This window comes from Scomber japonicus, chromosome 23, assembly GCF_027409825.1.
Source record: "Scomber japonicus isolate fScoJap1 chromosome 23, fScoJap1.pri, whole genome shotgun sequence".
Lineage (NCBI taxonomy): Eukaryota > Metazoa > Chordata > Actinopteri > Scombriformes > Scombridae > Scomber > Scomber japonicus.
In genome coordinates, this window is record NC_070600.1 from 8,390,089 (window position 1) to 8,418,035 (window position 27,947).

The 27,947-nt window shown below is 40.4% G+C and overlaps 1 protein-coding gene and 1 long non-coding RNA gene across 3 annotated transcripts; one reads left to right on the forward strand and one right to left on the reverse strand.

The window, feature by feature from the left end:
* Window positions 1-871: 871 nt before the first annotated feature.
* On the forward strand, window positions 872-27,947 carry etv6 (ETS variant transcription factor 6). Of its 2 annotated transcripts, none has more exons than XM_053344122.1 (8): window positions 872-1,176; window positions 4,999-5,128; window positions 20,302-20,466; window positions 23,364-23,498; window positions 25,729-26,310; window positions 26,564-26,706; window positions 27,054-27,154; window positions 27,351-27,947. In XM_053344122.1, the coding sequence occupies exons 1-8, from the start codon at window positions 1,147-1,149 to the stop codon at window positions 27,451-27,453; spliced, it is 1,389 nt and encodes a 462-aa protein (XP_053200097.1). In that variant the 5' UTR covers window positions 872-1,146; the 3' UTR covers window positions 27,454-27,947. The 2 variants fall into 2 exon arrangements, with proteins under 2 accessions (XP_053200097.1, XP_053200098.1); XM_053344123.1 differs by having other exon boundaries at window positions 23,364-23,444.
* LOC128385266 (uncharacterized) lies at window positions 5,141-12,947 on the reverse strand. Its single transcript, XR_008324671.1, has 3 exons — window positions 12,801-12,947; window positions 10,814-10,918; window positions 5,141-5,682 (listed from the first exon to the last, which is right to left on the reverse strand). It is a non-coding gene; the product is annotated as an uncharacterized LOC128385266 (long non-coding RNA).

Below are 27,947 nucleotides of genomic sequence, written 5' to 3' on the forward strand. Positions count from 1 at the left end.
TGGGTTAATAAACTGACGTGAACTGAACTGAAGCCCAAGCTATGACATCATCATTATTTTATTTTATTATATATTTTTCTTACAAACTTTTCAAAGCTCTCTCCTGACCACATGAGACATTAAAACACTATTTCACAGGTAGTTAAACAGGCTACTTCTCATGTTAAATCAACTAAACTCTGTGTAAAATCAGTGGAGTGCTCCTTTGAACAGCCTTTAATGTGGTTCTATGTTCCATTTACATACACTGAGCTGAGGTCATCAACAGTTGACTGCACAGCGACCTTGTCATACTTCATGCAGTTTAGTTAGCAAATAATAGACTATGCAATACTTACTGATACAATTAGACCCTAAATGTTCCTTTAATAAACTACAGTGTTGCATTTTGCACTGCATACTGTCGAATTAAAGCAAGGCGGTTTAGCCTATTGTGTAACCGCATTTACATTAACCTTTGACTAAAAAAATAAAAGGAAAAGGAGTGTGTGTGTGTGTGTGTGTGTGTGTGTGTGTGGAGAGAATGTGAGACAGCGGTTCAGTCGTGAGTGTGTGTGCAACACGACCTGCCGCGATTTCCTGCTTTGGGTTTCCCTTTAAAAGGGGGCAAGGCTCAATGCTGGGAATTCACGTCATTTCGCCGTTTTACACACATCCAGATCAATGAGAGAGAGAGAGAGAGAGAGAGAGGGAGAGAGAGAGAGAGAGAGAGAGAGCGCGAGAGAGAGAGAGCTAGAGAGCGCGAGAGAGAGAGAGAGAGAGAGAGAGAGAGAGAGAGAGAGAGAGAGAGCGAGCGAGAGAGAAAGAGAGAGAGAGAGAGAGAGAGAGAGAGAGAGACGTCCGTAGCTCTCTCTCTTTAGTCTCGCTCTTCCAGGAAGGGATTATTAACCAGCGCGCTGCCGACATGTGAAGGGAAAACACACGCAGACAAAAGAAGTTTTCACGCCGACAGCCGCGCTATGAGACCGGCCAGCAGATAGAGAAAACCGCGGGCTACATGAACAAAACAACTTCTCCCGAGACTACAAGCTGAACAGCCGGACCAACCGCCGCTTTCTACAAGGAGAGAGAACATTTGGAGATAAAAACGAAAAGAAGAGGAAAGGGAAAAGTGGAAGGAGACAGAGAAGAAGTTAACGGGAGATAATGTCTGAACCCTCCTCCATTGTACCCAAGGTAACATTAAGCTCCTGTATATTTTATTTTTATTTAATTTTGAATTGTTTCTCCCTCCAAGCGGACACTTTGTGCCGCGTTAGTGTCGTGGTGACATTCCTGCAGGGATTCACGGTGTTTGCATAGGAGCCTCCTGCAGGCAGGTAGCAATGTGTCTGGTGGTGGTAGTGGAGGAGGAGGCGCGTTTGTTTTGCTTTGCCAGTCATCTGTTGCTCAAGGCTCCACGCTTTTTTAGTTCGCCTCCTCCACTCTCCGCCGCTGCTTGATGGGAAGTCGTGACTGTCTGTGACACGCCAAACGCTTGATTTACCCTCCCCTAAGCCCCCCTCCCCCTTAAAATAAATAAAAAGTGATTAAGAGTAGGTGGGCGAGCATGTTTTTTCTTTTTCTTTAAAAAAAAAAAAAGGATGAGCTTCTTTAAGACAGCTACTAGATGGAAGGATAGATGGAGCAGACAATAGGGATATAGGCTATTGCACTGTACTGTACTGTGCTGTAGCTATTAAATGCACCATTGGATAAGCCCATACCACAGTTAAGTAATACTGTAATGGGATAGGAGTACTGCCATTTACAAAGTCAACACACTGCAGTTAAAGTGACCTATCTTTTCAGTGATTTAACCCGTTACAATAATATTGACAGGTTTTCTGTTTTAGAGCTGGGACATTAGTCGATTAATTGTTTAATCAATTAGCAAAATGAATGGACATTGGGATAATCAATTCATTGTTTGAGTCATTTAAGAAGCAAAAAAATCCCCTCCTTACTTACTTCCAGCTTCTCCCAATGTAAAGACTTTCTGCTGTTTCCTATCATTTTAAGGACTGATCGGCATATTGATCAATTGGAAAAAAATATTCTGATTTATTGATACAGTGTTTTTAGTTTTATGGCTGCTGGCTACAGTGTGTAAACAATGGCCAGATACTTTATGCTTGGGTCATGTGTCATGTGTTGACCTGTTGTAAACTAAATTATCAATCATTCATTAATCAGTAATGAAAAGGAGGAAAGTGTGGGAGATAATGATCGTCTGTTAGTCCCTGCTGGACTAGAGCACTGGAGCTGAAAGAAAACACTGATCAGTTGTTTCACTTGGTCAACGAAGGAAACAAAGTAAATCACTAGTCACTAGTTGTGGCTTCTTAAATGTGAAGATTGGTTGCTTTTGGGTGTTTTTATATGACATTAAATGAATGTTTTTGAGATATTGGATTTTAAATATCCCTCAGAAGTTGTGATGGGCATTTTTCTGTTTAGACTTTAGCAATGAATTTAAAAAAAATTAGATTGAATGATACTTGTTATAATCGTATACAAGAGGGACACTGTATTATTTGGGATGAGGTCCGCCGGCAGTGTTTATGAGAGATGTCTCGTCATTGCTGAGTCTGATGTCATACTTCACAACGCGGATGCATCCTAAAGAACGATCTTCACTCTTAGAAGTTTCCACCACAGCGGACGGGACAAACCCTCACCCTAAAACTATAAATCACTTACTCTTTTTCTACAGTGTCTTTATCACAAGTAATGTGTAGTCTTTCCACTAACCTGACCCACCACACCAAATCCCAGCCGTATGAGGGAGTGCGGTAGCAGAAAGAGAAGGGGCCGTTTCCCTTTTCTGGACAACAGAATTTTTAGAAAGTGTCTCAAAAGGTCTGTCTGGACGTTAAGCGAAGCTGGGGGCAGGGGGATAAGCCTTCGCCTCTGAAAGTCTGAAAGGAGGAAATAGAAGACTGAAAGATTATTGCCTGGCTTCCACAGGAAATTCCTGGTACATACAGTTGGTGTGCAGCAGGTCTCAGAGTGGCTGGGTGGTGACAGCAGGCTGAAACAGGAAGAATGGGCAAAAGGAAAAAAAAAGAAAAGAAAAAAACCCCCCCTAAGCTTCATTTCCTCAAGAAACTGAGGTGGCTTCGTCTCCTGCCCTCATGTGAAGGAAAGGAAACCAGTCAACAGAGACAGACCGCACACTGGAAAACCTCATACCTTAACCTAGATTCAGTAAACGTGCACAATAGCAGAGCTAGAGTGACTGAAATCTATCCTGGATAGAGCTGCAACTATCTACTGCTTTCATCAGGGAATAATCTGCTATTATTTCTGGTTGTTTTAGTCTAATATAATGTTTAAAAGAAAAGGAAAATTCACAATATCCCTGAGCCCAATGTTACATCTTCTAATTGCCCATTTGGCTCACCAAAATCCAAAAAAACATATAATCATATAAAACAAAGAAATCACATTTGAGAAGCTGAGAACAAAGACTGCTAGCCATTTGTTTCTTACACTGAAATGACTGATTGATTAATGAAATGTCCAATCTGATTCCCCACAGACACACTTTTAAGTTGATGGTTTATATTTTTCACAAAAAGTAGAAATGGATAGTTGCATATATGTGATTGACACTGCTTAAGATGGGTTTTTTTTTGTGAGAACAAAAAGTGGGAAAACTGGTATTTTATGAAGTATGACAGTTGCTACATACAACTGCTACCATATCTGGCCTGTGCAGACTTGTTAAAAAAAAAAAAAAAGGCCAAAATACACACAAATATACTGAGTTTGATGGGACTTTTTTTTTTATGATGGTCCCATTTGTTTCTTAAGCTTTTCCACCCTGGAAAAGAAAAAAAACATCTGGAAACAGCAACTGAGAACTTCTAAATGTTTTCTCTGAAGTTCCAGTTCAAATGGTGCTTGGAATGAGCACTTTTCCATGACCAGGTTAAGAATGACCCATATTGCCATTGCTATGGAAGTCAGTAGATGAGTGTTTAAAATGCTCAGAATATAGTGAAGAATGCCCATCACAGCTCTGTATTCACATAGTCTCATATATGAAAAGCTGGAGGGATCAATAATTTAAGTTTTTTAATATTTTTGCCTGGAAAAACAACTAAAGCAATAGAACATCTTATTTGACTGCTTCAGCTTTATTTTAGTTGATTAATCAGTTTAATAATGATGCAGTTCTGATGTAGTGAGCAAAAATGACACTGGGGGGTGGGGGGTGGTGGGGTGCGCATTGAATATGGTGGTTTGGACTGCAATGTGAAGATGTTCCCTCTAGCAATTGTAATATTAAGAAATTTCTGTCTTAAACTTTTTGAACCAAATTTAAACAATAAATTAAATCAATAATTAATCACAGCCATACTTTTAGATTAAAGATACAGTCTATGAAACGAAATTAATTAGTCAATTAACAAAATAATTCACAATTTTAATTAGATATAAAAAAAAGGATTTGTGAATTCCAGCTCTTCAAATGTGCTGCTTTTCTCTGTTTTATATCACTGCAGCGTCATACTTAAATGTTGCTTGGACTACACAAGCTATTTCAAGAGGTCACCTCAAGAAAAATAAACTTTTTTTTTTTGGTGCTATTTATTTACATTTTATAGATGGATGAAAATCTGTCTGCATTTTTTCTGAGCCACTAAGGCATCTGAAGGGTTGAAGATACTCAGATGAACATATTTACCACTAGTTCATTAGTTTATTTTAGGGCTCAACTGCACTGGGGAAGCAACACATGTGCTAAAGCATGTAAGGCATTCTGGATCTCCACAGCTTGACAGGCCTGTGTATCAGTTTATTAGGAACACACACACACACACACACACACACACACACACACAGTCCTCTTCTATGCCTGTGTGTGTGTGGAGATGAGACTGAGCCTTAGCCGCTGTTGTGGGTGCACGGCGAGGTGAGGCGAGTCAGCGTGGGGCTGTTTGGGTTCAGGGCCGGTGTGTGTCGTGGAGCTTTGTGAGCCATGCTTTGTGTCTCTGTGTCTATTCATAGCTGGAGAGGAGCTCTTTCAGTCCTTCCGCGAACCCGCTGCCAAACTCCACTTCCTCCCCCGTCCATGCTCCCGCCGCGAGGCCAGCCAGCCGAATGGAGGACGAGCCTGCCAGGCTGCCTGCGCACCTGCGTGAGTCACACACACACTCTCTCTCTCTCTCTCTCTTTCTCACACACACACACAGATGAGCAGTGACTCCTACTCACATTGATCAGTCGGTCATTTGAATAGGACAGATTGATTTTTGTTAGTGTTTTTAGCTTCTTCCACTGCAAATGTTTTCTGTCCTGTTTAAAGTGGTAATGTGGGAAATCGTATTTTTATTTAGTGTCATCCCAGAAGTCACCTGTCAATCAAGCCGTGTGAGCGGGTTTTCTGGTAGACGCAGTTTAAGCAATATCAGTTCAGAGCAGGGAGCGGATGTTACAGAGAGCATTATCAGATACAGAGGAGCCAGCATGAATAAATAAAACTGTTGCGGATGATTATGACACTTAAATAGTTAAAATCCATCACATCCAATCATGACAACACACACACACACATTCACATACCATTATGACTGCATGAGTGCTGGTCAGGTCATGCCGCACCTCTCAGCTGGGAGGCGTTGAAGCAGATCCGGGGTCAGGCACCTGAACCGTACACGCTTGCACTGGGCCAGAACTGACAGACCTACTGCACTGGAATAACCAACAGATATGCAGCAGTCAGGTACAGATAATGTGGAGCAGAGAGAACACACAAGGGAGGCTGGGAACAGAAAGGGTTGAAGACGTTGAGAGGAATTTGGGTTGAGTTCAAAGTCAGCATGGCATGATCGATTTATCTAAACTCTGAAGTGTTTCCTCCTTTAGTTGGGCTCTTTTGTCTAAGTGAGGACGTGGCTATTGACTGAAGTGAGGGAACGGGGACACCTGCAAATTTCAGAGGGAGAATGAACGCAACCCAGCTAGTTACAAAGAGCAAATCCAAAACCCAAATCTTGTCAAACAGAACCAAATTGTGCCTGATGCTTATATTCATCTACATCTGCACGATTTCCTCTTCAAGGCTCATGTTCCAACTTAGCTTTTTCACTACATAACACTTTTTTTTTTTTTTTTTTTTTTTTTTACTATTCTTCTGACCATTGAATTAGAGCCGCCCTTGAACCACTTTGAATGCACCAACAGTGAATCGCATTAACGAATGAATGACTTGAAAAAGAAAGGTGGTGAAATGTTCAGTGTTACGTGTAATGGAATTCTCGGAGCGAAGTAATTCAGAAAATAGCAGGAAACCTTGAATATATTCAGCAAAAATAATTGAATTACAGCTTCAAGGGTTTATTGGGATACTAAAGAGTGAATCACTGCAAGCTTTCCTAGTGTAGTGAAGTTAATTTGTATTAGTGTTTGTGTAAAAGATTGTATGCTATGGAAACATTTGTATAACTTCTCAAAGGATGCCTACTAAATTGAAAGAAATCTGCTTTTTGACGGCTGTTTTTCCAGATTAAAAAAAAACCAAGCAGCTGAATAAATCCTTTTTTAAGCAGGATTATTAACACGTCATCTTTTTGTAAGTCTGAAAAACAGCATCTCAAAACCACTATACAGGTTTTTAAAGCTAACGCCTATTAAAGCAAGACTTTAACTTTTAAAAGACATATTTTTCCTCCATACAAATGAAAAGTTAAATCTGTTAGCAATATTTCCCTCACTTGCTCAGTTCTTTACACTCAGAACTTTTGCTGCTACAGCTTAGCTCGGTTTGGTATGACCAGTAGCAATGATGGCTAGAAGCGGCTAACGTTAGCAAACTTTTAACAGATATTTACCATAGATATTTACATTACTCAGCCAGCTGGGTTTGTTGCTCTTTTTAACTTGTGCTGCTGTTACACTATGTTTCAGCCTTTTTACAAGTTTCCCACAGTTGTTCAGCAAAAGTTAAACAGCCTGCTTTAAGTTGATGTTTTTCTTCGATAAACATGAGAAACATTAAGCTAATGTTAAGCTCCTACCAACTGGATTTTCCATCTTGTCCGAAAATGGCACCAATATGTCACTCATTCGTGATTAGTGAGGGCAGAATATAACAAATGTAACTCTCATCTCCCAAACTAAAAATGGCTTAGGTGACAACAATGATGAGTGGCTGCTTCAGTCTGAATATCAGGCTAAAAATGGCCCACAATAGCATTAAGTGTGCTTGAATTGTAGTTAATGGACTATAGCACAAAACAACTGTCATCCTCTTCTTTGCTGTTCATACCAGTTAAAAAGCAGACAGATCAGTCATGATTAGCTGAAACTACAGTAGCAGGAATCAGACATGGGAATGGAATTTATTGAAATAATAAACAAATTTCCAGTGAAATTTTCATATAAAATAGAAGAAGTACTAAAGGCCAGTACAAACAGGTGTGGCTACTTTGAATCAAATATAGAAATACAACAAGGAAAACTTTCCACTTCAGTTCAGACCAAAGAAAACTAACTGTAGATCTCATAGATACACCTGACCTGCACTTCTCTTTGTCTATTTAGCTTAGAGTAGAGTGTTGATTGACCCAAAGGGAGATTCAAGTGAGTCAGTGAAGGAAAAATCTGTTTAAGTATGTATTTTAAAGAAATGGAGCAACACAGTGACTTTCATGGCTGACCAGGACCTTGGTTTGGTTGTATTAGCTCTATGTTGCTTAACCAACGAGAGAACAGGTGAGGCCAGAGTGCTGCCAAGAGATAGGCTTGATGTTCAAAGAGTAACCCTGAACTTCTTTGTCCATTCGTCTGTCAATATTTAACCAGTTTATTTATTTTCTTCCAGCAAGTGTGAAGTTCAGGGCTTTTGTGGGACTTTGGGTTGGGCAGCTGTACAAGTTAAAGCTGGATGAGACGTACAGGAAACTCCCTGAGCTTACTTCCTCTTTTGCATTGTGTCAGAAAAAGGAAGAACGTTCAACAGGTCCGCGTTTAGTTTCCTGTCAAGTAAACCGATGGGTCAGTTCACATCCGCAGACTTGTGGAAGTCCTTCTTTTTTTTCTTTTTGTCAGATTCCAAACAGTTCCTCACACAGACCAGACTCTCACACATCTGCAGTTGAGGAAAATATCTCTTTTTCTTTTCTTTTCAGTGTTTAGTTTATGGCCGGTCCTGGTCGGGATCCACTCTCCTCCCTTCAGACAGACAGCAACATGTATTTGTCACTGCGGCGACCACACTTCTAAACACCTCTGCTCGTCCTTTCTCCTCCTCTCTATCTAAACACACGTGCTGGAAAACAAGTCGTCCATTAACCCCACGCTCAGAGGGAGTTCTGTCCTGAAGGGGGAGAGGATAGGAAGAGAGCAGGAGGGGAAGGGAGGGAGGGAGGGAGGAAAGGGAGGGAGGGAGGGAGAAGGGAGGAGGGAGGAGGAGAGGGGAAAAAAAGACAGAAAGAAAAAGAATGAGGGAGGAAATTGCAGTGTGGGCAGAAATCCGCCTTCTCCATTTCCTGGGGAGGAAGTGGATTAGATCGGGGAGAGTTGCAGCCTGCTCCTCACACTAAAGAATGCTACCAGGCTCCATTTTTAACCCTTTCAGCCACTATAACATACTACAAAAACCATAAACCTATAGATATACCTGTAAGATATATTTACATCCTAAAAATATACCTTCATTAACTTTGTCTTACTTTGTATTTTGAATCTTTTCAGCAGGGTTTCTTGTTGTTTCCATTGTGCTTTGCATTTGTTGTTCTGTGAAGTAAGAGTTTTCAGTGGAATGATTCTAATAATTCTTTCCATTCATTAGAAAAGATGTTTGAAATGGAAAGGACTCATGGATGTCACAAAAGCCAGCACAGAAAAATCTGAGTTGCCATTTCTGCGATTGGCGCCTCAATTGTAAACCCGCCTCATATAACAGTGTCCTCTAGAGGCACTCTTGCCAAGAAATCTGTCTAGCAACCTTTTTTACTTGTACATTTTTTACAAATTAAACCAACAAGATGTAACATGTTGTGCTTTTAGACAGTGCCAGGGTAATAGTGAAGCTTGTGTTATGCTTTGAAAGAAGTGGTCCATATGGCCTATTGTCCCGCCCATCGTTAAGAGGAGGGAGACATGATAATTATTTAAATTCGGGGATAACAATTGGAAGCCATTCATAGTGTGGAAAGTGAGAAAAGGGTTGAGTAAAGAATGAAAAAAAAGGCTGGAGAAGGCAGTTGAAATGTTGGTGGCTTTCTCACCTACACACTGGTGGTCAATCACTGCTTGAGGTGGGTGTGAATGGTGGTCTCAGAATGATACAAAAACAGATTCAGATTATGATGCCGGAGAGATATCGAGGAAGAGTTTTCCGAAATATTCTGAAGCACTTCTGATGCAGTATACTGGTGCCTTAACTCCAAAAAAGTCAAACTATTCCTTTTGAAATATGTCGAAGTACCATATTTTTTGTGTATTTTAGATATTTTACAAATCGACACAGCCACACTAATACACTTTAACATAAACACAAAGGTTGTTTTTTTATTGCCTGTTGTTACATAGGTGCCCTAGATTATAACATTAAATCAGGCAACAGTGTATAAAATGTGTCTTACACTTAATTTAAAAAAAAGAATACTTCATTGAATTGTGGCTTTAAAGAAACCCACATTAAACAGCTTGTGTTAGGAGTCATCTAGGAGGATTTTCAGCTTTAAACAGCTAGCGGAGGAGTGCTGTCAACCACCCGTGATGTTTTCTTTGTTTGTCTGTTCGTGTCAAAAGCGAGACAAGTACTAAAAGGCCTGGCAGGATTTTTGCCTGCACATAGAAAAAAAAACAGAGCATTGCAGACGCTAACAGATGAGCTGGATTTATCGGGTCAAATTCAGCGCCGATTCAAAGCACCATCTTTCGATATGGCGGTTATGTACTTATGACGCAACTGGAAACTAGTCAGAGAGAAAACACAGGATTATTTAAAGACAAAGCCTATTATTTTGCAATAAACATGCAGGAAATACAAAGGATAATAGTGTCTGCAAGAGCAGAAATATCTGACTAGATGATTAAAAAAATCTATGTCCATGGAAACAAGACTGGCTGGTTTCCTTGGTGTGTGCACACGCGTATATGTGTGCTCACAGCTGGGTTTGCACTATGCATGCTTGTATGAGTGGGTGGATGAGTGTGAGTGAACCTTGTGTCTTTGTGTAAAGCTTGCCAGAGGTAGTGTAGGTGTATACTGTGTGTGTGTGTGTGTGTGTGTGTATGAGTAAGTGTGTGTGTTACCGTACATGACTGCAAACCCCCCGCCAGCTTCCTTTGGTCTCTGCTCTTTCTTTTTGTGGTATATTACCCATTTTACTGTGTGGGGGAAATGGTGTTATAAAGTATGTGTGTGTGTGTGTATGTGTGTATGTATGTGTGTGTGTGTGTGTATGTTGTGTGTGTTTGGTCTTTCTGAGGGGAAATTTCCTGCCCCTGGAAGCAGCTCTTGTCCTCAGGAATTTCCTGAGTGGGCAGACGGCGCTTCCTGAATAAATGTTGTTGTTGTTGTTGTGCTGTGTGTGTGTGTGTGTGTGTGTGTGTGTGTGTGTGTGTGTGTGTGTGTGTGCGTGTGTTTTAACTTGCTCTCTTTTCTCCTCTGAAAGGGAAACTGTTTTCACATGCCAGCTAGTGAGCTGAGTGCAGCCCCCTTCTCTTCCTGTTCACGACACACTCCACATGGTGTTTAAGGGGGGGGGGGTTGCTTTACTCCAAACATCACAATGAACACATACTCGTGTTACAGACAGGCAAGTGTTGATTTCAGGCTTTAACAAGAAAAGTCAGAAAAGCACAACTTAACTGAGACTACTCTTCTTCTTGATAAATATCCAGTTCATGAAGTCTTTTCCATTTGCTCTTCTTAACACATGGTCTGGTAGATCTTTCCTGCCACACAGGAAGTGATCTGTTTTATATTTCCAGTGTGTTTGGAATAATAATTAGAAGAAAAACAGGGAATTTAGCATGAACAGTGAATGCTACCATGGCTCAACCTGCAGACACTTAAACTTCAACTACAGATAATTAACAGAAAACACTGTTTTTAAAGGGCCTCTTCGGCAATTTCAGTATTGCACTCAAGTTCCCTTGAGAGAAACTGATAAAAAAAAGTGGTCAAAATTGATGCAAAAGAGGCGTTTAATCTCTTGAATTCTAGTAAAAAACACTGGATCCTGCACTTCCCATAATGCAACTCAACAGCACCTTTTTGTTTAATCAGCCCTGCCATGTAAATATCCATGTCTTTAAGACTCCATAGCTTTGATCCAATTCTACACTACATACTCATTTTGTACTGTACTAAACTGAATGTTGCAGTATACTTGTTTTAAAGTTACATTAGTATCTACTTTATATATTTGACTGTTTTATACCAACTGGAAATGATACAATAAAATGCCTTTTGATATAAATCAGATGACACCAGTTTAGCTTCACAATGAAAGAGCCTAGCCTAGCCTTTCTTTCTTTTTGTAGATGTCAGTAGCCTATATATTTTCTTTCAGCATTGCATTGTGGGATTGTAGTGTACACTAACAGCACACTCAAATGTCTCTTGGTGTGCATAGTGCATTTTTTTCCAAGTACTGGACTTTTCCAGTGTGAGCAGATTAAAGAGTCAAAACCTGCTTAGAGTTAGTCTGCAGTTTGGAATGGAGACACAGTGCATGGCCTTTCGTTTTTAGGCAGGTTTTCTGCTCCAAATTTGAAGTTGTCAATCCCAAGCTTGAGGTTTTTCTCAGAACTCGCAATACTCCTCCGGAGCAGCAGAAGACATTATCCAGCTGTTTCACAGGGCTGAGCAGAACAGCCTGTGACATGTAAAGTGACTTTGACATATAAAATCAGTGGTGTTCCTGTTTAATTTGGTGACTTCTGGGAAACACAGTGCTGAAACACCGCAAACAAAGATGGAAACAGTATCCTAAATTTAGGATCTGACAGATTTTCACTTAATCCTACAGTGCATTGAAACCATTTAGCTCTACAAATTGTGTGAAAAAATGACATAAATCAGTGATGATCTGATGAAAGATTAGGAAAAGGAAAGCATGTTTAGTTTACAATAAATGTAATGTGTAGTTGTATCTCTGAAAATGTATTTAAATGAGACAATATCCCAGATTGTGTTGAGTGTTGCTGCTGTGTAGTGAATAGCTGCCCAAGACGCTTTGCATTAGATGTGATCACTTAAGTGTTATACTGCACAAAATGCTGACTTCACGTTCTCTACATGGAAAGAGAAAAAAAAGTATTTGATGCATTCAGGGTGTGTGTGTGGGTTTCAGACAGACAGGGGCCTTTTTGATTTAGTTAACAAATGTCTTTGAAGCTTCTGCATTTTCAAAAAAAAAAAAAAAGGGCAAAAAAAAAATGTTGGCTCCCGAACAAAAGGAAGAGTGGCAGTTGAAGCTGGATTCAGGAACTAACCTACAAGAGCCGGCTTGCTCCTGCGCTCAACAACAAGCTATCAAAAACAGGTCGCGCTACTTCCTGGCTATAAAAGTTCCGTGTGATTGATGATCTGTTTTATGTTTGTTTTGGCTGGATGACGTCCAGTTTTGCCGGACGGGGACAGGCACGCGCATGCTGGTGGAGGAAGCAGAGGATGAATATGAGACGGGGGGGTGGGGGTTCTTTTGACTGAAAAGTAAAAGTGTGTGTGTAGGTGGATTTTCCCCAGCCGCACCCACCTGACAGGGAATCAATGTACAGAGAGACACAAAAAGTGAGGGGGGATAACTAGTGCTGTGAGGATTAACTGAGGAAATGTGTTGCTCTCTTACCCACATGTCCCTGAGTCAGGGTGTCAGAAGGTCACAGCCAGACCTCCTCTTCATTCCTTCTTCCTCCTTCCTCCTTCCTCCTACTCCCCCTCCTCCTCCTCGGTCTGGAGAAAGAAAAACCTTCTCTCTATTGAGATAGCAAGACCAATATCCGCCTACTTCTGCTTTGAGAGAAAAGGCAAACATTGACTGAAGAACTGAGTGGGACTTTGCTCTCCAAACTCAACGCTCTTTAGTCAGTTTTACTGATGCAGCCCTGCTTTTTTTTGTTTATTTGCTTTTAGTTCATTGAGGCCAGGCTAAGCTGTAATTCTCAGTCTGAGATTTTTTATGTGGATCGGTTCTTTGTGTATATTTAGACTCTTGAAAGTCAGAAGTTTCTGACAGAAAATAATATCTGAGACTTTCAGGTTCCAGTATGACTCAAAGACCAGCATGTGTGCAGTTTTGTTCCAGATTTGCGATTAAAGACAAAGGAAACAGACAGAAAAGTATGACGCACCAGAAAAGGCTGAACATGTTGACTCAAAACCTGTTTCGAAATGATTAAAATTGAACGTACATGATTTTTGCTAGCTCTTACTTGCTATACAATAAAATAAGATTAAAAAGATAAAATCAGACATTAAATTCAACATATATTGTCATTTCTTTGATTGCTTTGATTAATTTGCAAGTTAAACATTTACCTGAAACTGAGCTCTCGGCACATATACACATTTCTGAGTCAATGGAGCACGACTAGAAAAAATGTCTAATCTAATGGCTAAAAATCTAGCAACCATGCTTGAAATCGAGAACTAGCTAAAGGTGTACAGCCATTCAGGAGTCCACAGCTCTATTTGTTTCCAAATGGTGGTGGACAATGCAAAACTTTAGTCCAAACACATTTAATTATATCTCGAGGAGAGTCAGCTCGAGTAACTTGAACAGTTAGCAAAGTGAGTCAAGCAGAAATGCTAACATTAATGCTGACATTGTAACATTAGTTTCTCCTAAGTTGTGTCCCAGTGCTGTACTACATACTAATGCTATAAAGTTAACTACACCTATGTAAATGTACTTTCTAATTATGTGGTTAACTAGAAAAATCACTCTTATATAATATATGAACACTTTATTTCTAAAAAACTATTTCAGGTTGAGCTCGCGACAAGATTAACAAGCAAACACTAGTGCGAATGCTAGCGTTATTTAAGTTATTTTAAGCTGTGATGCAGTTACATACCAAATACTCATACTATAAAAATGGCTTAGTATACTATACTTACTATAAACAAAACAAGTTACATACACATTACAACAAAGTTACGAGATAATATGCTTACGAATTACGTGACAATAGTCCCAGATGAGCTCTATAGAAAAAGACAAGATACGTTTTTAGAATACTGATGGCTTGAGGGTCCTGTTACTGTATAGCTAAAGTTTATATATGTTTGGAGCAGTTGTGTGAATACTAAAAACTGAAGCCAGTTTAGTAGCATATTTTATATACTCAAAAATGGTTAGAATGAATGTAGGCTTTATACTGTACTTGGGATTTTGTGGTTAGCTACCCAACTGATGTTGAATCAGTCAACATGTTTAGTGACGTCAGAAACAGATAAAAATGATCAGTTAAGTTTAGACAGATCTGTTATCATATTATCACACATAGATCTTCAATATGGCCATCAGAGGTTAAAACCATTTGTTAAAATCATTTTTAAAATGAGTTTTGTTGTGTTTTAGTGTTTGTAAGTCATTTACTAATTGGCAGTTTTTTTGTGAGAGAAAAATAAGCGACGCAGGGAGCGGTGTGTGAGTGTTGGTGTGGTGTGTAGCGCTGAACTGTGATTCTGGACGGAACCTTTAGACTTCACAGCAGGACAGACCTCATTAACTCGTCTGGCTGTGGGGGGAAGTTGGGGGCTTCTGTACCGCAACAACGAAACAAGATACCGGTGATCTCATCCTCCTCTTCCCTTCATTCATCCCAAGCGCTTATGAGTTGCCTTGGCAACTTGTGCGCTCTGTGTGTGTATATGTGTGTGTGTGTCTTAGTGAGCATGAGCGGGGGCCTGAGAAACCACAGAGTGAAAATTATGTGTCATCAGAGAGGATTAGGAGCCCACGGTTTAGTCAAGGGCTTGGGATCCTACTGCTGGCATGCTTGAGGGTGTTATTCAATGTAAACACATGCATACACATACACACACACACACACACACACACACACACATGAACACTGAATTTAAGGTGCATTCAACAAAGGCAGAGACTGATGGCAGGGGGGACTGAAATTGATTTTCTTACTGTAACCGGCAACAAATGTGGAGCAGATTTTCTGACAGAAAACAACCAAAAAGGACACATTTATCAGCTCTGGGATGTGTGTGAACATGTGGAAGGTACAGCGTGTCAGGGTCGAAAGTGCTCTCTTTCTTCTCCTCTCACACTCTCTTTATGCCATCCGTTTTCCTTTCCGCCTCAAAGTAAGCAAAGGATGTTTGTGTCTCAGTGGCCGCACTGCAACAGAAAGTTTCCCAGTGATGTTTGGAATCAGTTCCCGTCACATGGAGACAAGATTTTTTTTTAAAAAGACCCTGAAACTCGCAACTTGAATGTGACTCGGTTTTTAATGCAGGGATCAGAAATGATCAGCACTGACAAGACGGGACTGCAGATGGAAATTGGCTAGTAGCTCAATCTGGTACAATACATCTCTTCCCCTTGTGAGAGATTAATGTTTTCTTTTGTACACGGCCCCTGACAAATAAATGTAATAAAGTAAACGGCCGATAAATCTTCCATGATTCAGCTACATCTGTCAAATTGGCAGCTTGCTGAGCAACGTTAGCAAGGAGAACAAAAGCACACGTCAGAGGGGAGAGGAAAAAAAGTTGTAAGTCACTAGATCTGCATTTTGGCAGACACTTCAGTAGTTCTTATAGAATCCTTGAGTTGGGTGAGTGGGGGCATTGATTTTTATACAGAACAATGCTGCAGTAAATACTTCATTTTAGATGAACACTTGCACTAAATCATTTTGGTTTATTTTCTCTATCATTATGGTCAGATTAAACTGCTATTGGGCTCAGGGGCAAAAAGGAGTTATAGGCCTCTATTGACCTCCGCCTTCCTCACACTCTATGCGCAGTGTGTATGTACCCTGTTGGGTTTACTGTAAGTACACATTAGGTCAGCTGGAATACTATCTGGCTCTGGCTTGCAGTATGCCAGTAAGTTTGTGGTATTATGCACCATGCACCAAAAGGAAAGCAGCTGTGGTCACATGGCAACTTGTACATGAAAAGGGATGCTCATGGTGATGAACCTACAGAGAATGGTCACCAGCTCTCATTGCTTTGATTTTATCGTCAACTTTTCCGTTTCGGTTGATTTCACACTGCTCTCATCTGCGTCCTTTTTAGATACAGAGAGCAGCTGTTTTCAGCTAAAAAGTAGTTGAAGCAGTTGAAAAAACAGCTATTTCCCTCACATGTTGGTGGAGACAAAAACTGAGGTAAAAGAAGCTTCATATTGGGTAAAAATAGAGTAACCTACAAAAGGCTCTCATGATTTCGACAACCTTGTACAACCGTTATCAGTGATGTCAGTGTAGTTGGTCCAAACTTGCAATAGGACATTTATTAACAAAGCAGCAGTTTTTATTTAATTTCAAACCAGTTCTAAGTCAACCACTTATCTTTCAAAAGATAAGATCAGTTAGAAGAGTCAGATAATGTGGATTCGAGCATGATGTCCCACTCTCTGAACTTGATCTGAGTACTGGCTTAGTATCTGTTTCCCTTCCTGTTTGTCTTTCCGGTTAGCCTTTCCTTCCTCTTTTTACGTATTTGTTTAGTCCTCTTGTTCCTGCTATTTTACCTAATCTGACCTCATGTTTTTCTGCCGTCTTCACACACTATCCGTTACTGCTCTCATCACTCTTTCCTCTCCGTTTCCAGTCTTCCCCTTTCTCTTCTGTGTCGCTGCCGTCTTTTAATAAACCTCCCGGCGTCACTCTCTAACCTTACCGCAGGAAGTTTCCTGTGCTGAAACAGAGCCCACGCTGGATTGCTTCCTGCCAAAGTGCGTTGTGGGACACGTTTGTATGGGCCCCCTTCTTCCTCCTTCTCCTCCTCCTCCTCCTCCCTTCTGCTCCCCTTGTTGCTTCCTCCTTTGGGCTCTGTGCAGATGGCTGAGGCTGACAGACCGGATCTTGGAAGGGTTTTGGCAGAGCAGCACCTCTCTCCGGCCCTGGAGAGAGCATACCGCAGCCATGACCTCGCGACCCAGGCTGCACTGCTGCCCGCCCGGCCTCGCTGCTCTCACAAGTCAGCCACGAGAGACGAGTGTACAGCTGGTGCATGCAGTGCAGATGGCAGCTTGATTCAATATTGATAGAAAGTCAATGATGTAGTCAGTTAGGAGTATTCATGCGTCATTGATGTATTCCTGTTATTTAGCACAGTTAGATTCACTAATAATATGATCTATGAAAACTACAATTAGACAAATTTAACAGGGGAAAAAATGTATCGTCACTCTTTTGTGATCCAAACTGTAAAATGTATAATCTTAAAGCCCGTAATCTGTGGCAATTTTCATGACATTGAACATCTGTTTGATATTTTCTATCACTAATTGATCCCTTTGTGAATCAACCTGTGGCCAGTTTATCTTGTACATTAAAACTTTAGTACAGATTGCAGTTAACTGATTTACCTTTTCTGCTCATGTCCTCAATGGATGGATACATATTAAAAATGTACAGTGCGCATTCACTTATACATACTATATATTACAGGTAATACACGGTAGAGATAACATAATCTAGCCATGATTCTATATTCCGTGTTTCCGGGTCTAAGATGGCGTTCCTGCATATGAAGAAATATGTTCCTTATCTGCCTACCACTAGTTGCTGTGGTTGTGAAACACCTGTATCCCATTCCCTGACACTTTCTTAGGACGTCTGTTGACAAGCGGGGGGTCAGAGCTTAACAGTGTGTAAGCTGCCTTTGCTTCAGATAACCTAGGCCTTCCCGAGCTTATCGGCAGCGCTCATGCCACTATCTGAATACAGAGGACTAGAAGGGAGGGAAGAAATAGGAAGCTGACAATCTAGACAGGGTTTCATTTTATATTGATTGCTCTCTGTGAAAACTTCCTTTGTTTGACGGGCAGGGGGGAGCTGAAGGGGGGAGGTCTGAAAGCGAGCACAAGGTTCCTATTACTTATGTGACAGTGACATTGGCGTCCAAAGATAACAGCTGTCCGACTCCCAGAGGAAGTGTTTGAGGACGTATGATAAGTGAGAAGTAAGAAATGAGTAGTTACGCTCCATGTGGGTGTCATGAATGTTCTGATAGCTTATACACTCTCGCAAGTCTGTTTCTGTGCGTGTGAAAGAGAGAAGGAGGTAGAAAAAGAGAAGGAGGTGAGCCTGAGTCACATCGCAAATCTTCGGGTTACACTGAGAGTGCGAAATTATACGATGAGATGGCAGTATTTGTGTTAACTGGGATAAATAAGTTCATTTGCAATACTAAAAATATACATCCTGTTGTGACAATATCAAGATCATAGTTTGAGAACATTTCAGAAATAATCTCAGTGGTTGAAATAAACCTCAGAGGCCAGAGAACAGCACTGTACTTTGTCAGGCTTAATAAAATGTGACTAAAATTCAGTAAATGATGAGTAAGATACTAAAATGATCAAGCCTAACGTGCTGCTGGTAGCTGAGAAAAAATATTTTGTCACAGTTGGTAATGTGTGTTAGTTATTAGCCTAGCTGACAACACGTTTTGTTTAACTTTTTATTTCTTGAGGCAATTTTCTAACCAGTCACTTTATTACAGTCTGTGTTAAATCTGTAATGAAGTGTCTATTAGAGGAAGTTTATTTGAAGCGTTTCCATATTCAGTCATTCCAGCATCCAACTGTGCTTGTTGCTGCTGGGGTCAGGTTAGCAACACTGTTTTCTAGAAAAGCTAGTTAATTAGCCCTCTAATATCATAAATAAATGACATACTATAAAATGTTGTTTTTTGTATTTCTATTTTGAACAGTTTTCTTTTTGTGTGCTAGCCAGTTTAGTTTTTTCTAGTTTTCTTTGTTGTTTGTGAGCTAGTTTTCTTTTTTGTACTAGCTAGTTTTCTTTGTTGTGTGCGAATTAGTTTGTTGTGTGCAAGCTAGCCTTTTTTCTATTTTTTTGGGTTAGGGTTAGGGTTATGTGCTAGCTAATCTTTTTTGTGTGTGCTAGCTTGTTTTCTTTTTTTGTATTTTAGGGCGAGCTATCGTGTATTAAAATTGAATAAAAAATGCTGTTTTTTTTATAGGACTTTAATACAGTTCTGTTTGACTTTTAAAGAAGCTGCACATTAACATTCAACCACAGATGGTTACTATTTAGGTCAAATTACCTGTACAGCTGTTGCTGTGTAGGTGAACTGCTAAGTTACTAAATGACTGATGACTCAGTTTATATTTTGATGTGGTTTCTTTCTGTCATTCTCTTAACTTGAGCTGAAAAACTAGCTCTTCAGGTCTGTAAGTAGAGGTTTACCAAAACCAAAAGATTATTTCTACCTCCATAACAGCTCTGAACATTTTCTTTCTACAACCAAAAAGATTTCCACAGTCTTTAGAAATGCTTGTTGGTACCAGTGCAGATGTTTTACACTCATGTTCCCACGGCAGTGAAAGAAACATTTCAGTGTGCGAGGGCGGGAGAAGAAAAAAAAGACACTGTCATTCCTGTTTCTTCTGCTCTCTTTTCCTCCATGTGTCCTTGTCCGTTTCTACACAGACTAATAAACTGTCCGTCTTCTGATGTGCATGTCTGGAGTTCAGAGAGCAAAGAGCAGAGCAGATCAAAAACGGATAAAATAAAATAACAGGCTGGCCGTCTTTCTCATATCCCCCCACCCACTCCCCCTTCATCCTTTTGATTCATTTTGTATTCTTCCCTGTAACCTATCATCTTCTAATCTTTTATTCTAACCTCCTCTCCCTCTCTGAGTCTGTCTCCTCCTTCATCTTTTTTTCTTTATCTTTGCTGCCGTTCCCGTAATCACTCCCTCCTTTTGGCTTTTATCTCCACTTCCTCAATATCCTTTTTACTGCCTCTGCCTCCTTCCTTCCTCCCCCCCCACCTCCCCTCCCTTCCTGTCCCTCACTCCCCCCTTCCTTCCTGCCTTTCCTTCTGTCTTCCTTCCTCCCCCCAAGCCTCCCCCCCACCACCACCACTCCCCCCTTCCTTCCTGCCTTTCCTTCTTTCTTCCTTCCTCACCCCCCAACCCCCACCCCCCCCACCACCACCACCACTCCCCCCTTCCTTCCTGCCTTTCCTTCTTTCTTCCCCCTCAGAACAACACCCCTTCCCCCCATCCTTCTGCTTCTCCTTTACTTAGCTTATCCTCCCTTCTGTATCCTTCCTTCTCCCTTTCACCTACATTTTGCTGACACTCAACCAAACCCCCTTTTCTCCAACTTCTTCTCCCTTCAGGTTTGCAGCCAGTATTCTGGAGCAGAGAGGATGTGGCCCAGTGGCTACGATGGGCAGAGAAGGAGTTTGCACTGCGGCCAATCACCAGTGGGTCTTTCCAGATGAACGGCAAAGCCCTGCTGCTGCTCACCAAGGAGGACTTCCGCTACCGCTCCCCCCCCTCCGGTACTCCACTTACTCATATATTTCTTGAAAAGTACTGTATGTGATGTGTATTCCAGGCTGGGAAAAATGGATACTAATGGGAAACGCAAAGAGTTGAACAAATGAGTCACTTTAGATGATTACAACTGGAGCAAAACTCAGACTGGAAAACAATATTAACAGGAAGGAAGCGCAGTTTTAGATCATGGAAACACTCTGACTGACTTGTTGCAGAAAAATCTTAGAAATTGTGTTGCTATGAACAAATGCTCAAAAAATGGGGAAAAAGTGACACCTTCCTTCACAATAAAAGAGAAAATGGATAGTTTAGGGTTGTCAAAGAGGAGTGAGATCCTTGCTGAATGCATAAACATGACCACATTCGATCTTATAACAGAATTAATTAATTAGAATTTGGGGCAAACACCATCACCCTTTATCATCTGTAACCCCATCATGATTTAAACCTATGTTATGGCTTTTTTACATGAAAACATATGCAAGTACATGTATAAAAGTATTGCCTTAACACCAAGACTACAACCTAATAAAAACAAAAAATCAGTGGGAGGCAGCTGTTACAGCAAGGCAGCCGGGGGAGGAAGTAGGAGACGGTTGATCAGGAAGTACAAGCCAACCTCAACTGTCGCCCTGGCAACACCAGCGGCCAGGCACATAAAAAATTGAACAAAAGGAATAAATAAATAGGAATTGATTTCCTAGCAAAGTTTTGATTTCTATTTTAAAAATGAAAAAGGATTCGTGTCCTGATAATGTGTGACTGTGTAGCGCCCTGGAAATTTTACACTTTCACAGTGATGAAGTCAGTGCTGTGTGATGTGGTTCGAAGTGAGAGTCATCAGAGTGGGATGAAATGACTATTGGCATTGTGAAATATAAAGATAAGACATTCTGGGAAAACATCTGGACAATGTAATTTCTGGCAATTTTAGGTATAGATGATGTCACCCATTGGTTTGAGGACATGTGTTTTGAAGCCTTGAGTTTGACATTTTATCTGTTGCTATTTTGGATTTTTGGAGCCAGAGGTGATAAAAAATGTCCATAATTGGACAAGAGGGTGGAGCTGACCACACACAAGCTGCTTAACTGTGATCATGCTAATGCTAATTCTCACCATCAAAAAAGAGCTTTGAGACATTTAAAACTAAAACCAAACCACCAACCAAATGCTGAACACAGAAGACTTCAAACTAATGATCATAAACTCATAAAAAAGTGTTTACTGTAATAATTAATCCAGTGAGAAATAGTCATTTTGTCATAGACTTCTATACATTCTAACTTCTTTCTCACTTGCGTATTGGCTTCACCTTTCAAACCCCAAACAACCTTCTTGTGTTGGAGACTAAAGTTACTTATTCGTCAATAAATAAACAAGTATGTGTATAAAGTAGTACTGAAAGTGTTTACCCAAACTGAAGTCTTGGGGGAAAATGTGATTCACAGGTCTTATTAGTTGTTTTTAGTTGTTTCCCGTGTTACAGTGAAGTCATTTTGTTCAGAAATGGTTTTGTGTCTCAAAGCTTTCTTGAAAAAAAAAATTGTTGAGAGATAAAGCAAGCACATTATAGTATCAGTGGTTGTTTTGGCTCTGTTGACAGTGAAAATGTAATTTTAGGGAACAATGCATATGTTTGGGCTTGTGATATGTCTGGTTCTTCCTTTGGGGGACTGAACACTAAGAATGCAGTTCCCATCATCCCCTGCCATTTGCCATATTTTTCTTTTTGGAGGCTCTAAGGAGTGTCTTAACCTCACTTCAAATATCCAGCAGTTTGTAAAGCTACATTGCAGTGACATGTTTCTACCTGAATGATGAATGTTTTTGAGAAAAGCGTACAGCCAAAGGTGTTTTCATGTATGCAAACTGTAGCTCACTGTCCCGGCGATTATGATCATCATGTCATCATGATAAATAAGTCATTGTAAAGTGAAAATGCGATGCTCTGAGTTTATACCCAACAAGCATATAAATCTCACATTACTGCACCAGGAAACGGGAATTTTCCCCATGCTGCAACTCAATGCCACAGGACCTGAAAGTGAGAACTGAAAGGGGTGTGTGTGTGTTTGTTTGTGTGCGCCTGTTCACCATTACTTCCTTTATGAGAATCATTTCCTTGTTATGGTAAGCCCTTAAGAAATTCTTTGAGATCATGCGTGATGGCAGTAGCTCAGTCTTGGTTCAAATCAAAAAATCTGTACCTGTGGTTATTTGTTACCTGTGTAAATATTTCTTCATGCCGGTAGAGGAGACATTGTTGTAGGTGTTGAACCCAAACAAACCGCTGTTAATCATTGAGTGAACTTCCTGCTCAGAATTCTGCGTGCTGTCACCACCACTGTATAACCACTTAAAGGAGAATACCAGGGTCATATGTAGCTACAGCTCACTTACTTGTGTCAGCATCTAGTTCACCTTGTTCACTGCATAGGCTGTGAAGCATGTGGTAGATAAGAGGATAAGATAACAGTGTTTTTTACACATATCCTTATTGTTTTTAAGTCCAACCTTCATGAATTTAACATTCAACACAGATTAAAATGGTAAATTGTTTCATGTTAAATTGATGGATTATCTTCTATCTCTGTGGAGGTCAAAAAAAGGTTGACCGTGGTAACTGGGTGCAGTCACTGGGTCATACATATCTAGTAAATGTTTCTGGTAAACAACAAGCTTTGTCCTAAAAATCGTCACTCTAACATAGTGTCATGAGTTGCATCTTCCATTATTGCTCAAGCTCACTGCTGCCTGGAAAGCAGAGAGAAGTTCCCATCTTCTATAGAGGAACCAGATTCCATGGATGACGGTAATGCTAATTACTCTGTTCTGTGCTGGCGTAAAATGCTACCGGGGGACGTACAAGTAACCTCTGACCTTTGCATCTCTATAGGGGACGTCCTGTATGAGCTGCTGCAACACATCCTGAAGCAGAGGAAGCCCCATGTGTTCTACACATCTGCCTACTTCCCGGGTAACTCCTTCCACTTAATGCCTGAAAGCGCTGTGCATCACCTAAAAATCGAAGGTCAGTTAAATAAACATGCATATAGCTGCTGTGGAGTTACAGTACATTTCAGTAAGCCGAGGTGCCTGTCTCCACTTGATCTGATTATAGTATTAAAATTTAGGAAGCATTCATATTAAATATTAGAATAAATAAAAAATAACATCACAGATTCCTGAGGATGTTTTGAAAGGCACATGAACTATACATTTATGTGATGTATGGTGTACATGCATACATATACATACAGTCATCAACTGACACTATAGGTCATCTACAATCAATAATACCAATCATCAAATTAGCAAGCTAGAAAGTATTAGTTTATTTGACCAGCTAACAAATGAACAACTTTATAAATGCTATTTTGAACCAGTTATGGAAGGTTTGTGGAAATATAAAAAGTTGATTCTCTTATGAGTTGAGTTGCTCAGCTATTAAAGTAGGCAAGTTTAAAAAAAAAAATAAAAAATACATCGACAACAACAGTATTGTAGATATTAGGAAGTACAGTTCTTATAAAAGTCCATAGGAAATACATGTAATTTGACCGAATTATGTAAAGTTACAACATTGATGGGATATCTTTTCTTTTTTTCCCTGAGAAATAAAAACATTTTTCTCACTGGGTTATTTTTGACCCACCTATCTAAAATTAATGTTGGTTTTAATTAAAGTGTTCAAATTTGTTGCTATCTAAACTTTTTTTGTACATATGGTGCTGAATATTATAATAGAGTAGCAGTCAGTCTCTTTCTATCTTTAGCAACACAGATTTCTTTACTTGGCACCCGTCTTTGTAGTAATCAAGGAAGTAATTATAGTATTCATTGGAATACCTGTGACAGTTTTCTGGCTCTGATCTGAGGAAATGTGACACAGCAACAATCAGAAGGGACTGAGCTGGAACTTTGCAAGACCTCAAATGTTGACTGCAGAACTTGTTCCACAAGGAAATGCTGCTTTATTTAAACAAGCTACAGGTCTACACAAACTGCTCTGGTAGCTTATTGTAGGGGAAGTGATTGGTTCGCTGGTATTTGTTATTACTGCCTTCCTGGTGTTGAGTTTCTCTTCGGATATGTCTTTTAACAAACAAACATGAGGGTTTTTTCCATTGGTTGGGAGGGAGGATCAGAGCAAAATTCAGAAGTCGACTTCAAGTTTAAGCCTCTTAAGTTATATTTGTCAGTGTGCCATAAAGTTGATGCCACTACCTCCAATTCAAAGCAGAGATTTTTCATTAAAGCTCAACACAAATAATCTAATAAACATGCTCAAAATCCAACTGTAGGAGATTAGTGACACCTAGTGGACTTTTCTGTGATGGCAGGGAACATAGAGTAATGATCACCATATAACTTAGTGATAGTGGTGAGAAATCACAGCACTAGTTGGAAAAAAACTAAATAATGACAAACATAATAAAAGCTATGATACACACCTTCATTTCTTGTTTTCTGAAAGATATATGTATTTTATTATCTGTTCTGCTACTTTGGAAAGTTGGCTGTATAAAAAGATAGGCTTGCTTCACCCTGAGGTACTGTAGCTACATCAACAGAGGGTGTACAAAGCAACATAATGATAGCCACTACCATAGCCCTGAAAATAAGTATGTACTAACTTTGTCAAGCTTATGATATTTATTTCAGAGACGTGTTAATTCAGTTCAGTCTTTTGTCACAGCTGATCTTTTCTCACTGGGCTTTCAGTGTCTTTCATATAATTTTCTGCTCAGAGGCTGCCAGGCTCACCTTGACAGCCAGTATCTATTTACTGTTGGCACACCTGTATGTAAACACAGGAAATGGTGTACACCCAAAGCTACGTTCAGCCAAATGAGGGAGTCTAACCACTCAAAATTCACACACACACACACACACTTATAATCTGTACTCCATTCAAATGAATCATTATTTTAATATCAGGCTGCAACTAACAATTATTTTCATTATTAATTAATTAGGTAATTTTGTTAATTAAACTCATTGAGTCTATAAAAGGTCTGAAAATGTCCATCACAATTTTCTAGTGCCAAGAACTCAAATATTTTTTGTCTGACATAACAGACAATCTGCATCCCAGAAGATATTCCCTTTCATATAATGTTTGACAAAGTAAAGAATTGGTTGGAACCATCATGTTGGCATTTTAGCTGGAAAATAACAACATTTGATAATTACCTGTTGATGGACTAATCGTCAAAGCTTTGATATTAATCACATATTGTATGATTTTATAACTTTAGAAACGGTACGGCGGGGACCACGTGGTGCAGAACCTGTCCCTCAGCATCCACCAACTATTGAGCTGCGGCACCGCTCCCGCTCCCCCCACAACCCAGCACCCCGACGATCCCCTCCAGAGCCAAACCACCCGCGCCCTGTCAATGAGGACCACATCCAGACCTTCTCCCAGTTGCCCGACAGCAACCACCACCTGTCTGAGGACATGTATCCTCTATCGGTGTCCCCGGCTGCCCCAAATGGCCGCTGCCCCACTCCCCGAGAAGGCCCCTGCCCAGGCAGCCCAGGGGGCCAGGAGGCAGGCCCTCCTCGCGTCATCCAGCTCATGCCCAGTGCCATCATGAACCCTCTGCTCCTTAGCCCAAACAGGAACAGCAGTGGTGCCACGGTGGAATTCAGGCACAGCCGTGGTGGACCCCCATCTCAGGTCGTGCTTGAGAATGGACGTGATGAGAAAGTCCACCACCATCAGATACCACTGGCCCAGCAGCATCTACTGCAGGAGGAGGCACTCTACAGGAACCATGTCATCATGCCTGTTTCTCCTCCAGATGACCTTCAAATGCCCATTGGGCGGATAGCAGGTAAGACCGAAGAGGTTGAAGGTTAATTCTGTATATCTATTTATTTTGTGCCTTTGTATCAGTCAACGTAATCTGGTTAAGTGTGCAGTTTAATAATGTGACATTTTAGTTGTTGTGGGTGCTCAAGATTCAAACTCTTCCCGCTCAGGACAGTGTGAAAGCAGCAAAGTACAATGCTACTTTTATGCAGCTTTGTAAGGACAGAAAACAATTTTGTTAGAACTCACTCAGAGCTTCCCTGTTTTCATTGCAGACTGCAGGCTGCTGTGGGACTACGTCTATCAGCTCCTGTCAGACAGCCGGTACGAGAATTACATCCGCTGGGAGGATCCAGAGAGCAAAGTCTTCCGCATCATGGACCCCAATGGCCTGGCCAGGCTTTGGGGCAACCACAAGGTAAACACACACACAGACAGACACTCTGCAGGCTTCAGTTGTTCATTTGAGACTGACAGGACATTAAAGCCACACTAGATACTATGATAATAGTATACTGCCATATGAAATGTGTTGCTCAAAATGATGATCCTAAGCTGAATATACTGTAGCTTTTTAGCCTCATTTAGCTCATCATAACAAATTTATAAGATAGATATTTGATATAAATGTTACATGTTGCAGTGTTATTCTGCCCCAAAGTGGCCAAAAAAGACAATTAACACAGTTTTAAATGGAAATAGCACTGCATTGTATTTTTGCACGTGATCGCATCTTTGACACTTGTGTTTTCATACCTCTTACAGAACAGGACCAATATGACGTACGAGAAGATGTCACGAGCACTGAGACACTACTACAAACTGAACATTATCAGGAAAGAGCCTGGGCAAAGACTTCTATTCAGGTATACCGACTTAAAATCATGTTATATTTCAGATTTTTGGATCAACTCTTCTTGTGGGTTGCTAACCAAACATTGATGGCACAACACAACATTTAGATGCAATATTTTGCAGCATCAGAAGAGTTTAAGGTTGAATCTTCAGTAAAAACATGATTTTCAATAACTGATTCCCTTGTCTGCATCGTGTTCACCACAGGTTCATGAAAACTCCGGACGAGATAATGAACGGGCAGACAGACCGGCTGGAGCACCTGGAGTCCGACACATACGAACAAATCTACATCAAAGAGGAATGCTGAGGAACTCTGGGAAAGCGAGTGTATGAACTACTACTACTACTACTACAACAGCCGCTGATGCCTTTCAGAAGCAGCTTGAACAATCGTTATGGAATCCGGACAACTAACGTCAGACCTGAACAGACACATGAAATCTGATCTCTAAAGATTGCCTTAGGATACTGTCCTGTAGTTAAAAAAAACCAACAAAAAACATAAAAACTTCAACAGTTGTTCTGATTTTTGTGAGGGACAGAGTCAAAATGACATTTTGAAGTGCTCCCTTTTTGTTTCTGAATGAACTGAAAAAGAAAGCCAATCACTTTGTGCTTATGTCACTTTTCTGATCTTATTTTATTTTTCTTCTCCTCACGTATATTATATGGAACTTTTGTTGTTTGTAAAAAAAAAAAAAAAGAAGAAGTTGGGTGTGTCCGTGTGTGACAGGATTGTTTTCACCATGGAATAAACATTTTTGATCAAACTGTACATTCTCAGTCTGAACACTAATCACA